Genomic DNA, 13,208 nt, shown 5'->3' on the forward strand with positions numbered 1-13,208 from the left:
TGTGAGAACAAGGAGTCTCAAAGAAATCTTGGAAGCTAGTTCACCTCACACACAACCTCCAATTGGTGAAAAGGTTACAAACAAAGAGATGGCTGAGGATGAGAATGACAGGCTATGTGTTACTGATTTCTTCGGTAGACAAGCTAGAGGATATCAGTCTGGGATTAAAGTGCCTGACTTCTAAGCTAATAACTTTGAGATTAAGCAAACCATGCTTAAGATGATTGAGATGAATGGGCAATTTGTTGGAAATCAAGATAAGGACGTTAATAGACACTTGGTTAACTTCATTGACATTTGTGACTTATTCAAGCAAAATGGAGTTCCTCAAGATGTCATTCGTCTTCGACTCTTCCCTGACTCTCTACAAGGGAAAGCTAAGGATTAGCTCAACAATTTGGATGAAGGTAGTGCCTTATCATGGGAAGAAATGGAAAGCAAGTTCAGATCTAGATTTTTCCCACACAACAAGATGGTTGATTCTAGAGCTAACATTCTTAATTTTAATCAACAGTTTGGTGAACATTTGTATGAAGCTTGGGAAAGGTTCAAGCAATTGGTGAAGCAGAGTCCAGGGCATAATCAAGAGAATTGAGTTTTGATTCAAGTCTTTAGTAGTTGGTTGATGCCAGAATCTAAGTCTGAAATGAATTCAGTCACTAATGGTAGGATTACAAAGCAACCAGTGAACTATATTTGGAATTGTTTAGATGATCTTGCTGCTGATTACATTTAGAACAACAATGACAGGAGACCTGGGAGACCACTAGAAAGAGTTGCTGATGACTCTTCATCTTCACAAGTGGTACCTATACTTCAAACTCTGAGTAAAAGATTTGATCGCTTAGAAGCACGTGTTGATCGAAACAATGGTGGGCCTATGGGAGCTTATGCCATATATGCTCAGTGTGATTATTGTGGAGATGCACGTGCGACTAACTGGTGCCATCTATCTCAACAAATTGAGACGGTTAATTATGCTAGGAATTATTGTGGTAATAATCAAGTCAACCCATTTTCAAACACTTACAATCCTGGGTAGCGTCAGAATCCCAACTTTTCTTTGAGAAATATTGCAATCCTTAATCAAGCTTCATCTTCTAGTGCAAAGCCAATCATTCCTCCGGGTTTTCCTCAAGTTGAAAAGTAGTCTATTCCTATTCAAGAGCCGAAAGTTAACTTAGAAGATATGATGGCTAAGTTGATGAGTTCTCAGATTAAGAGTAATCAAGAACAAGCGGCCATTAATGCCAGAGTTGATTCATCCCTTAAGAATCTTGAGGTTCAAGTGGGGCAAATTGCAATTGCTGTGACTACACTTCATAAAGGAGGATTACCAAGCAATACGGAGACTAATCCTTATAAAGAAGGAAATAAGGAGTGCAAGGCAATTACCTTAAGGAGTGGAAAGAAATTATCTGAAATTTCCTCTCCTACACCTGAGTCTACACTTAAGCCAGAAGTTGATCAAACTGAGCAAGAGGTATCTTCTATGTCTCCTAAAGCTAAAATTGTGATTGTTAAAGATGACATTGAGAAGGAGTCCTCAAAAGAGGCAGTGACAACATCTAAGAAAGAGGGATTGACTAGTGATCATCTTACTTAGGTGCCACCCTTACCATTCCCTCAAAAATTTCAAAAGAAGGCATTAGAGGAGCAATACAAGAAATTCTTAGGAATTTTCAAGTAATTGCACATCAACATTTCTCTTATTGAAGCTTTAGAACAAATGCCTCAATATGCTAAATTCTTGAAAGACATGTTGAGTAAGAAGCGAAGATTGGGTAAGTGTGAAACGGTTGCGCTTACTAAAGAGTGTAGTGCTATTCTCTTGAACAAGCTACCTCCTAAATGCCATGATCCAAGTAGCTTCTCAATTCCTTATATGATTGGAGACAAATTTCAAGGTGGGGCATTATGTGATTTAGGCTCAAGTATCAATTTGATGCCACTTTCTGTGTTTAGAAAATTGCAACTTGGTGAAGCTAGTCCCACTTCAGTGACTCTTCAATTAGCCGGTAGAAGTTTGGCTTTTCCTAAAGGTAAAATTGAGGATGTTTTGGTCAAGGTTGATAAATTTATTTTCCCTATTGATTTCATTGTCTTGGATTGTGATGAAGATAGAGATCTCTCACTCATTGTGGGTAGACCATTTTTAGCTACAGCACGAGCTCTCATTGATGTTGAGAGAGGATAGATCAAACTTATAGTGAATGATGAAGAAGTTAGCTTTAACATGCACAAAGTAATGAAGTATCCTGAGGAATATGAAATTTATTCTCGAGTAGATATCCTAGATGAGGTAGTTCGAGAGACTTTAGAGTCTTTTACTATGAAAGACTCACTACATGCTATATTATTGGGAAATGATGTGGTTGAAAATGATGATATTGTTGAATGTAAGAAGCTTCTTCAAGCATCTCCTCACTATCTCAATTCCAAAAGGGTATTTGAATCTTTAGAGCTAAAATCTAGACAAGCTCCATCCCTAAAACCCTCAATTGAGCAAGCACCAATATTGGAGCTTAAGCCTTTGCCACCTCACCTCACTCATGCTTATTTGGGTAAATCTGAGACATTGCCTATTATCATCTCTTCTGCTTTGTTTGATGATTAAAAGAGAGATTACTAAGGGTTATTTGAGATCACAAGTAAGCTTTGGGGTAGACAATTGTAGACATCAAAGGTATAACTCTATCTATTGTGATGCACAAGATTTTGTTAGAGGAAGATCATAAGAAGTTTGTTCAAAATTAGAGAAGATTAAACCTTGTGATGAAAAAAGTGGTCAAGAAGGAAATACTCAAGTGGTTAGATGCTGGGATAATCTATCCATTTAAGATAGTACATGGGTTAGCCTGGTACAATGTGTTCTTAAGAAAGAAGGAATGACAGTGGTTAGCAATGAACAAAATGAGTTAATTTCGACCCGAACAGTCATTGGATGGCACATTTGTATGGATTATAGGAAGTTAAATGATGCCATAAGAAAGGATCACTTTCCTCTTCCTTTCATTAACCAGATGCTAGATAGATTGGCTGGCAAGGAGTTCTTTTGCTTCTTAAATGGTTATTCAGGCTATAATTAGATTGCTATAGCTCTTGAGGACTAAGAGAAAACAACTTTTACTTGTCCTTATGGCACTTTTGCCTTTAGAAGGATGCCATTCGGTCTTTGCAATACACCTGTCACCTTTTAAAGGTGCATGATTAGCATCTTTTCTGATATGATTGAAGAAATTATGGAGATGTTTATGGATGACTTCTTTGTTTTTGGAGAATCATTTGAACAGTGCTTGTCCAACTTGGATAAAGTCTTGAAAAGATGTGAGGAGACTAACCTTGTGCTTAATTGGGAAAAAGGCCATTTTATGGTAACTGAAGGTATTGTTCTAGGTCATAAAGTCTCCAAGAAGGGTCTTGAGGTAGATCGGGCTAAGACTTCAATCATTGAGCAGTTATCACCACCCACTAATGTAAAGGCTGTGAGAAGTTTCTTAGGGCATGTTGGCTTCTATCATTGATTTATCAAGGACTTCTTCAAGATTTCAAAGCCTTTATCTCAACTTCTTGAAAAAGACACTCCTTTCAATTTCAATGAAGAGTGTACAAAGGCCTTTGAAGAGTTGAAGAGTAGATTAACATCTACCCCTATCATTGTTGCTCCTGATTGGTCACTTCCTTTTGAGGTCATGTGTGATGCAAGTGATTTTGTTGTTGGAGCAGTGCTTGGACAAAGGTGCGAAAAGATTTTTCATCCTATCTACTATGCAAGCAAGACTTTAGTTGGCGCACAGATAAATTACTCAACTACTGAAAAAGAAATGCTTGCTATTGTTTTTGCTTTTGAAAAGTTTAGAGTCTATCTGATAGGTGCTAAGGTTATAGTTCATACTGATCATGCTGCTATTAGATATTTGTTGAATAAGAAAGAATCTAAACCTAGGCTCATTATATGGGTTTTGTTGTTGCAGGAATTTGATGTGAAAATTGTTGATAGGAAAGGAACTGAAAATCGGGTTGCTGATCACTTGGCTAGACTTGTTCATGTTTCTGATTATGGTGATGACTTGTTGATTGTTGAAAATTTTCTTGATGAGCAATTATTTGTTGTTGGTACTTGTGATTTACTATGGTATGTGGATATTGTGAATTATCTTGTGTGTAGAGTGTTACCTTTTGATTTGAAGCCTTTTCAAAAGAAGAAATTTTTGCATGATATTGATTTTTATATTTGGGATGAACCATTTTTGTTTAAAAGATGTGCTGATTTGATCATTAGAAAATGTGTTCTTGAAATAGAACAAGAAGCCATTTTACATACATGCCATGCATCTTCATATGGGGGGCATTATAGGGGGCAAAGGACCATATCTAAAGTTCTTGAATGTGGATTTTATTGGCCTTCTTTGTTTAAAGATGCTCATCATTTTGTTACTAAGTGGGATAGATGTCAAAGGACAGGTAATATTTCAAGGCGACATGAGATGCCTCAATCTGGAATTTTAGAAGTGGAATTGTTTGATGTATAGGGGATAGATTTCATGGGACCATTTCCTTCTTCAAGAGGCAATCAGTACATACTTGTTGCTGTGAAGTATGTAAGCAAGTGGGAGGAAGCTATGGCTTGTCAATCCAATGATGGCAATACTATGATCCGGTTCTTGAAAAAGAACATCTTTACAAGGTTTGGCACTTATAGAGCTATTATCATTGATGAGGGAACTCATTTCAACAACAAGCAATTCAAAGCTCTTTTGTTAAAATATGGAGTTCACCACTGGATGTCTCTTGCTTATCATCCACAAACCAATGGCCTTTGTGAGCTAACCAATAGAGAGATCAAGCTGATACTTGAGAAGACAGTGGGACCTACTAGAAAAGATTGGTTGGATAAGTTAGATGATGCTCTTTGGGCATATCGTACTGCTTTCCGGACTCCAATTGGGATGTCCCCTTATCACTTGGTATTTGGTAAAGCTTGCCACTTGCCTCTTGAGTTGGAACATAAAGCTTGGTGGGCAATTAAACAACTGAATATGGATTTTAAGCAAGCTGGTGCATCAAGGATTTTGCAATTAAATGAGTTAGAAGAGTTTAGATACCATGCTTTTGAAAGTGTAAAGTTATATAAAGAGAGGACTAAGCGATGGCATGACCAACATATCTTGCATCGAACTTTTGAGCCAGGACAACTAGTTCTTCTTTTCAATTCTAGACTAAGGTTATTTCTTGGGAAGCTAAAATCTCAATGGTCTGGCCCTTTTAAAGTGCTTTCTGTAACACCACATGGAGCAATTGAGGTTCTTGATGAAAGAATGGATAAACCTTTCAAAGTTAATGGACAAAGACTCAAGCATCATTGGGGAGGTGACATAGAGCGATTGAAGTCTGTTATCCACTTGTTTGACCCACCTTGATGATCTGAGAGAGTCTGGCTAAAGACTATAAACCAAGCGCTTTTTAGGAGGCGACCCAAGTTTATTCTTTATTTACTTGTGTTTTTAGTTTGTTTGTTTTCTATATCTTTGGTTTGTTCTTCTTTTATTTTGGTGTGTTTGTAAGATTGCAAAGTTCTTGAAGAATTTGAAACCTCAAAGCCAAGTTTTGGAATCAAAGAATGGGCCAACAATATTTTGGGGGAGTATTCTATCCTTGTGCTTAATTGATGATATTTATATGTTTTTATATAGGATCAAGACCTAGTGTTGATGAAATTCTGGATTGAAAGTTTTTAATTAAATGTTAGGAGGTGTGGAAGCAGGTTTGATATGATGATTGTGTTGATTGGGAGGTGTTTAGGCTATGTTTTTCATGAGTTTTTTCTTCATTTGCATAATTCTCTTAGATTTTGAGTATTTTTGTTCTTTGTTTTGTTTGCCTCAGCGAAAGAGGATTTTGCCCCAGCAAAGGGTATCTTTGTGTTTTCATCAAAAATTCTAGAGAACACCTTCACTGAAGCAAAATATCATTTCGCTCTAGTGGTAGATGCGTCTTTGACTTTTTATCAAAAATTCTAGAGGGCACCTTCATTGAAGTGAAACTTTGTTTTGCTGGAGTGAAAGACTATTCTATGAAATGCTTAACTAACTTATTGAGAGCATCTTTGCTGGAGCGAAATTTTGCTTCATTAGAGCAAAATTTTTAGTTGAGTTAAAAAAAAAGTTTTTTTTTAGTTTAATAAGAATAAATTTGTGAATATTTGTTTACCTTGAAAAAAATTCAAAAAAAAATATTATTTTATTACTATAAAATATTTTATTTTGAATAAAAGAATATTTTATTAAAAAAATTAAAATATATATATATATATATATATCTATACTATTTTAGTTTATTATTTTTATTTTACTAAAAAAATTCAAAAAAAATGTATTTATATATTCATATATTTTACTGATTGCTTTACTTTATTTGCACTTAACAAAAACAAAAGTGTAGCTTTTGTTTTTTTTTTTTATATACATTTAAATAAATAATTTTTTTTTATAGTTTTACCCCTCTATGCTTTTACCCTAATTGTTTCTCTTTCACCTTCGTCCTTCTTCATCCTTCAGCCACAACACTCAGTCCTTCTTGACCAACAGTGTGCTTCACCCCTGTCTGCAACTCATTCTTCTTACTCAGTTGTGTGCAGCATCCCTCAATCTTACTTGACCCAGCTTTCTTCTCCACTGAGCATTGGCAGCAACTTCGCATTCCTCTTTGTCTTCCCTCTGTTCATTCGTGTACAACCTCCTTCACTACTGTGTTCATTTTTTTTTTCTTGTGCTTCAGTCCATCAACTCGGTATTCACTCCAACAAGTTCAGCTACAACCTCCACGCTCCATTTCCTTAGCAGTCAAGTTTAGTGAGTTTTCTCAACCCAGATGTACCCTCCACCTTCGTCATACATCATCATGTTCAGCCCCTCAGTGAGCAGCACTAAAAGCTGAGTCCTCCACTTCCAGCCGTGATTCAGCATCTCCAACTGTATCTTCACTCTCTTCCACCATCACCTTGCTCTGTTTTCCACTTCTGTACACTTTCTTCACTGTTCACAATTCCTCTTCATCGCGTCTCATACCTTCCTGCCCAACTGTGTCTTCAACCATTGTTCACCACCACGTGCAGCATCTCCACCTCTGCTGTCTTCTTCATTTCCTCTTTTCTTCACCTTCGGACCATTTCTTTCTCCCTGTCCATTATAGTCTCTGTTCATAGCCTCTCCTCACCACGATTTTCATTTTTTTTTCATTTTTTTTCTTCTCTGATCCAGCTTCATCGTAAACCATATTATCCCAGTCGCGCCTTCCTTTTCCCTCAATCAGTCACAACATACAGCATTTTAGCTCACCCTATACTGTTTTGCATTGTCTGAATCTTACTTTTACAGTTCACAGTCCACACTTCACCTTTATTTCTATCTTCCCATGGTTGGGTCTGCAACTGTGCTCATTCCACCAGCTTTGAAACTCACCCACACCGACACTCACAGCTCTTCTATGCTGTAGCTAACTGCTTTCATTTGCTCTGCTTCTTTTGAATATATATATATATATATATATTACTCTTGCTTAAGGTACGTTTTTTGCATTTTGGTTTGAAGTTGATTCCTTTAACTAGCGGTGTGGATTCACATAGGTACTTTCTGAGCTGGAATCTGGATTAATAGTTGATTCATGGATCAAAATTTTGGATGCTTCCTTGTTTATTGTTGGCTTATGTGCTTCGAATTACTTGTGAGAGTTGCAATGAGTGTTGGTGGTATGAAATTGGTTTTATTGAATTTATGCTCTGAACTTTAAATTGAATATTTGTTGTGCATTGTATGAACCCATTCTTATCTCAATGTGAAATTTAGTTGTGAGTGTTAATTGTTTTTCATAGTTAGGTGCTTTGAATATTGTGCATATTACTTTGGCTTTCTAGATAATGGTTATTTACCTTAGTTGACAAGTTGAAATTTCAGAGCGAGGACCACTTTGTTTGTACTATTGAGGGTACAATGGTTTAGTTAAATATTCTTTGACTTTACCAATTTTTGGCATTGAACCTTAAAATTTGATTTTTTTTGTTTGCTTATGTTGAAAGTCTATTATTCTTACTTTGTTGTCTATTGATGGATGACATATTCTCATGATTTGAGTGGGGCCTTTATTTTGATTTGTCCACTTTCACAAATTGGCATGGCTCTTATTTCCATTTGGTTATCTTTATTTAATTTTTGGCATGTGATTACTTTTGTGAAGGTTTGTTTATTGTGACTTATGGTGGCTTGTCTTGTGTTTATGATTTAGCAATGGGTCACAAGAGTATAGCTAAATGCAAGACTGCTCCCTCTTCTTCTCAAAAAGCTGCTAAGAAGTCAAAGCAACCATTCAACAATGAGAAATTCATGAATCATGCATGCCAAAATAGATTTATCTCTCTAGTGGGATCCAAGAATTTTATTTTTGACTGCTATTGTGCAATTTTATGCTCGAAAGCTGCCTTCCAAACACTGGTGCGAAGGGGATGGATGGTGTATTTGACAAATAAAAAATTCCAATATTATATCCCTGCTCTAGTTAGGGAATTTTATGCGAATGCATTTTATTGCTACAATGACACTTATTGGGTGCGTGACAAGGAAGTAGTAATTAATGCCGAGGTTATTTAGAATTATTATGACTTCCCTTCCACTACTGACTATCTTTATCGCCAATATAAGATAAACGCTTTCACACCTGATTGGGATGTAGTGGCCAAGTGTTTATGTTTTGACTCTGCTATTTTTTTGCAAAAGAGGGCTATTGAGGAGTACACTTACAAGGCAAAGCACATTTTGGTTTCATTTAGTAGCTCAAATGTCATGCCCACATCAAATGCATTAGAAATGAACAAGGATCATTCTTTTCTCATCTATTGCATTATGGAGAGAAAATTAGTTGATCTAGCTGCTATTATCTATGACTCTATAAAGTGGTGTATCAATGTCAAGACTAAGAGAGCACTTGCCTTTCCTCATTTAATTACTGAGTTGCTTCTGGCCACTAAGGTTCCCATTACTGATGATGAGGAATAACAGCAACCCCGTCAGCCTATCAAGTACCACAAAATGCATGCCAAGTCATCTCGAGTAAAGGAGTCTCTGGTAGAACAAGGGGAAGAAATCAATCAGCCCACCCTTATTCATTCTCCTCCTTTTAATGTGTGGGCTAAGCAACAATTGGATTCATTAGCGGATGCTGTCAAGAGGTTGGAAGAGCATTTATGCCTCATCATGCAACATTTACACATACTGGTCATGACGTGCCTGACTCATCTGTGACACCTTCTCCTATTCCATCCATGGATCCCTCTCAAGCTGAACCCACCACAGAATTGAGCTTCCACTCTACTTGATTTGTGTTATTTTGATTAGTATCTTTATTTCTTTTGCTTTTAGTCCTTTTAGTTATTTTGCTATTTTTTTCTTTGTGACTGTTTCATTTACTATGTAACTGATATTTGATAACACTTTACTTGATGGTTTGTAATTAACTTCTTTATTTCCAACTTATTTACTTATCTATTTGATGTGATTAGCAGGTACCTATTCTCTTGAGGATATGTCACTCTCATTCCTCTATCAAAGTCTTTCTATTTGTCAACTCACCATGTCTATTGGTCAGGGGAGTTTCAGTGTCCCTCTCTCTTCTTGTTTGTTTTCTGTCTTTAAACACTGGGGACAATGTTTAATTCAAGTGTGGGGGAGGGTGTACTTGCTTTTATATTTGTTATTTTACTTGTCCTTGAGTTTGTTTTGTTTTAGGAATTTGTTGTATATATTTGTACATAGTTTAAAAAAATGATAAAACAAATTTTGAAAATTTTGAAAATCTCATAAACATTTTTTTAATCAATTTTGATGTTCTTTTTGGTGAATGTGGCTAAGGTCGAATTGGTTTGAACTTGAGAGAATTACATTTGATTAAAAGTTGGTTCTACCTTCCTAGAATTTTAGTAAATAGGCAATGGATTAAGTTTGGATAATTGATAATAGTTTGTCTAAAAAGCTTCTGAGAATTTTGAGCCTAAATGTTCATTTCCTTTAAGAGAGAGTGCATTTATTATGATTCCATCTCTAAAACTTGTTTTGAATCTTTGTTGAGACTTATAATAGCCATTTGCATACACAAAAATGATTTAGGCATTCATTTCTTTTAGCTAGTATAGCCAAATATCCATCCCTTTTTCACATAAATCATTTGTTTCACCCATTTGAGCCTTGGCCTTATTTTTTTAAAAAAAAATCATCATATGCCCTTTTGCTAAGATTTACCCACTTTTCATCCATTTTTATTCCCATTTACCACTTTGGTTAGTACTAAGTGTTACATCCATAAAAGAAAATGAAGGACTTAGAATTTAGTTAGGATTTGATAAGTGGTTCAAAAGAAAAAAGAAAGAGGAAACAAAAGAAAAGAAGATGAAGAAAGAAGAGAAAAGAATACGGAAAGTTTAAAAAAATGATGAAAAAAAAATCAAGTAAAAAAAAGGGATGTTTATCTTCATTGATACCTCTTGTAAATAGTTGTGGTTTATCCTTCAATTTCAGCACTAATTAGAGTATGTAATTTTAACTCATTGAATAATTTCATTTCATTATCCTACCTAGAACATTACAACCTTTCAAAAGTCCTTTTGATTTGTGTGTGCAATGGCATAATTTAGTGGAGATTAAGATAAGAAACAAGCCTATGGTAGATGGGTTACAATAGGTGGAATTGAGTGAAACACAACCCTTAGACACCTTGACCGTAGAGTGTAAATATTTGACTGGTGAGGGATAATCTATTGGAATTTATCTTTGCTTAATTAAGTGTCTTGCTACTATTATTTTTGGAAGGCAGGAAAGATTTGTAATTAAATTGAGTTCTTGAAAGTTTGAATTGTATTTGACCTTGAAATATTCACATTTTCTTTTGCCATTTTTGTATAGTTATTTTCTTTTACTTGAAGATAAGCAAACATTCAAATGTGGGGGTTTGATGACTTTCAATATTTTATTAAATTTATTAGTATTTTTAATGTAATTGGAAGTCATTTATTGAAATTTTGTTAGCAAAAATATGATTAAGTAGATGAATGTGTGTGAAAATGGGCTTGGAAATATGTTGGAAGTTAGTGGACCAATTCTATCATTTATTCTGGATTTTATGCATGTAGGGAGGCCCAATTTAGAGGCCCAAAGAAAAGAATTTTGGAGCTCAAGTCAAAGAAATTAAATTTAAAAAGAAAATCTGAATAAGTCATGTTTATTGCAGCAAAAACGCGTTTTGCTACAAAAAAGTGCGATTTTAATGAAACGTATAGTTTTGACTCTCAGCGAATTTTGAGGGCTTGAGGCACCTTATGTCAGTTCCAGTTCGTCTTTAACCAGTAGCTGCACGTCCGGGGAGCATTTTAAGGTGGAGAAAGAGTTGGAAAAGCTTGGAGAACACTTGGGTCTTGTGATTTTGTGACAGAAATCATCCTTCCTAAGCTTTCTTCTCCCTTTTCTCTACATTTTGATGTATTTTTTGCTAAATATTATTGCTTCATGCTGTTTTAATGGCTGTTAATGGCTGAACATATTTGACTTAGAGTAACTATGAACTAGTTAGTGGATTAGAACTTGTTTTTACCCATTGGTTATGCTTAATAGTAATTTTGGTTGCTCAATCATGCATTAATTTTTCTATTTAATGTTTGGCCATCATTAAATATGAATTTAGGTATTGGGGTTTTTTCCTTGACAAAAGGGAATCTCATTTAGACCTTTAGATTGAGTAATATGAGATTAGACTATGTTCTAATTTGTAATTAGGATAGAAATATATCTAACTGCCTCATATAATTAAATTAGAGTGAGTTGGAATTAAAGTTGCCTCTTGGATAATTTTTTTAGAAATAACATAATTAATTTGAGAGAGGGTTATTTGAGGTTCAAAAGACCCTTATAGCTATTAATGCTCTAGATTAACAAAATTAGCATTAAAATTATTTAATTGGGTAAAAAGCAAGATGTATGAAGCTAGCAAGGGATTAGCGACTCTAAGTTACATTGAACATTTTTGGTTGTTGGATTGGGAATCTCATTGCATTTTATTCATTTCACTTTTAAATTTTGCTTAATCAATCACTTCTAATTGGTTTTGCTTAACGTGAACAAAAATGAAAAATTTATTGGCTAATTGCTATTATGCTTGATTCCTTGTGGGATCGACCTTGACACACTATTATATTACACTTTGACCCGTACACTTGCGGTGAAACATTTTTTGTGCGCTACTCACATGATAAAAGAATTTAGCAATTTAATTTATTTATATTTTTAAGTGTTAGTAACAATTTGTTTAAGTATGTATATATATATTTTTAAAGAATTTTAATCATCATACCTATAAAACCTTATTGACTTATATGGTAATATAATTATTCTAAATATCTGCAGAGATTCCAAAATCTCACACGATAAAAGATTAAATAATATACACCTAAGTACATTTTTAATTTGATTGATTTAATATAATATATATATATATATATATATTTTAAAACTTAATCGTTATATTCGTAGAGTCTTATTAACCCATACGATAATACGATTATTTAGAAGTCTACGGAGATTCAAAAACCTCACGTGACTAAAAGATATAATCGATAAATGTGATTGCAATTTAAATAAATTAATTTGGTTAATTAATTTTCTAAATTGTGTATTATATGATTATTTATAAAAATCACTTATTTATTATACAAATTGAAAATCACTACATTTGCGAGGACTTATTATCCCACACGATGATATGATTAATTTAAGTCTCTACGAAGATTCTTGAAATCTCACATGGGACTTAAATATTTTATTAATTTGGATTATAAAAAAGAGAGTTAATTTTTATGATGGGCCTTTGGAACCCATATTAACATATAAGTTTTGCTCTCATATCTGCGAAACCTTATTGATTTACACGATACAAGATTATCTTAAATATTTGCAGAGATTCAAAATTTCACACAATAAAAGGATTAAATAATATTCACTTTAAATGCATTTTAATGCGTAATTATACAACGTATATTTTTAAATGTAAAAATTTTAATCGTTATACCTGCGAAGTCTTATTGACTGATGCGGTAGTATAATTATCCTACAGGTCTACGAAGTTTAGAAAATCTCACATGACCACAAGATCTAATTAGATTATAATTCAAATTT

The 13,208-nt window shown here is 34.4% G+C and overlaps 1 protein-coding gene and 1 non-coding gene across 2 annotated transcripts; one reads left to right on the plus strand and one right to left on the minus strand.

Annotated features, from left to right (window-relative positions):
* Positions 1–477: 477 nt before the first annotated feature.
* On the minus strand, positions 478–585 carry LOC129316909 (small nucleolar RNA R71). The gene has a single exon (XR_008594836.1). It is a non-coding gene; the product is annotated as a small nucleolar RNA R71 (small nucleolar RNA).
* A 607-nt stretch (positions 586–1,192) lies between these two features.
* LOC129316485 (uncharacterized) lies at positions 1,193–2,197 on the plus strand. The gene is made up of 2 exons (XM_054960910.1): positions 1,193–1,589; positions 1,719–2,197. The coding sequence occupies exons 1-2, from the start codon at positions 1,193–1,195 to the stop codon at positions 2,195–2,197; spliced, it is 876 nt and encodes a 291-aa protein (XP_054816885.1).
* Positions 2,198–13,208: the final 11,011 nt, after the last annotated feature.

The sequence above is a fragment of the Prosopis cineraria genome, unplaced genomic scaffold, assembly GCF_029017545.1.
Source record: "Prosopis cineraria cultivar Desert tree isolate PC_DT_omini unplaced genomic scaffold, ASM2901754v1 PC7, whole genome shotgun sequence".
In the NCBI taxonomy this organism is placed as follows: Eukaryota; Viridiplantae; Streptophyta; class Magnoliopsida; order Fabales; family Fabaceae; genus Prosopis; species Prosopis cineraria.

Coding starts and splice junctions, on each gene's coding strand:
- LOC129316485 (XM_054960910.1), top strand. CDS start 1,193: ATGGCTAAGTTGATGAGTTCTCAGATTAAGAGTAATCAAGAACAAGCG. Junction 1,590..1,718: donor TAAGAAAGAGGGATTGACTA/GTGATCATCTTA, acceptor CTCTTATTGAAG/CTTTAGAACAAATGCCTCAA.